Below are 909 nucleotides of genomic sequence, written 5' to 3'. Positions count from 1 at the left end.
CCATGTGAGCCTCTGCCTGCATTCCTTCCTTCCTTGTTCCTTCCTCACTTGTTTCCCCTTCTTTCCTCCCTCCCTCCTTTTCTTCCTTCCTCCCTTCCTCCCTTCCTCCCTTCCTTCCTTCCTTCCTTCCTTCCTTCCTTCCTTCCTTCCTTCCTTCCTTCCTTCCTCAGCAAGTCCTGCTCTCGGCCTCCTCTGAGCCAGGCCTGGGCTGGGTGCTGGAGACAGAACTCTAGACCAGGCCTGTTCACTTTGGTGCTGCCTGAGGGCAGGGGACCACATTCACTTCACTTCCAGACGCCCAGAGCTCAGCACAGGCCTGGGCCCAGAGCCTGCACTTATCAGTGCTGTTGAAGTGAACAACACAGAGGGCATGAATATCCCGTGCCTAGAATGGGAAGTCCCGGGACACGTTCACTAACTGAGGCGTCTGGTTTCCGTTTAGGGTCATCAGGCCCCAGTGGGAGGGCTGTCTATCTGTCCATCTGGACAGACACATGGGTAGAGGGAGGTGAGAGGCCCCACACTCCAAAGATCCCGCCTCTCGCATAACCAAGCCCCCACCCCCACTACCTTGTCTTTGGGTGTCTGTTTCTTGATGACCTTGGCTGCCAACTTGAGGCCGGTGGCTTTTCTCTGTGCAGGTACAGACCGCTCCAAAACTTGCCCGCTGGAGAGAGACGAGGCTGGGGAGTGACGGGGTTTCAGGGCCCAAGGGCCGGAGGGGGCCTGTGCTCTGTGCCCATCTGGATCCCCAACGTGAGATGGGGCCCTTCGTCCCAGCCAGCCCTCACTCCCTCCCTGAAAGCTCTACTTTCAGGGACAATGGCTTGAACCCACACCAAACCGCGGGCACAGGAAGGCAGGGCTTGATCCCGCAGAGTGGCCCCCTGAAGGGAACAACCCTGGGAG

General features: G+C 58.5%; 1 protein-coding gene across 1 annotated transcript in view; it reads right to left on the bottom strand.

Moving 5' to 3' along the window:
• Positions 1–289: 289 nt before the first annotated feature.
• Positions 290–909, bottom strand: part of MYLK2 (myosin light chain kinase 2) — a 5,002-nt gene continuing 4,382 nt past the window's right edge. Inside the window, 2 exon segments of the mRNA XM_023754487.1 lie at positions 290–630; positions 632–743. Of these exon segments, the coding sequence (XP_023610255.1) occupies positions 448–630; positions 632–743 (295 nt within the window). The 3' untranslated portion in view covers positions 290–447.

The sequence above is a fragment of the Myotis lucifugus genome, unplaced genomic scaffold, assembly GCF_000147115.1.
Source record: "Myotis lucifugus unplaced genomic scaffold, Myoluc2.0 scaffold_60, whole genome shotgun sequence".
NCBI lineage: Eukaryota > Metazoa > Chordata > Mammalia > Chiroptera > Vespertilionidae > Myotis > Myotis lucifugus.
Note: the sequence above shows the minus strand (reverse complement) of the source record. Positions and strands in the feature narration are given on the sequence as shown.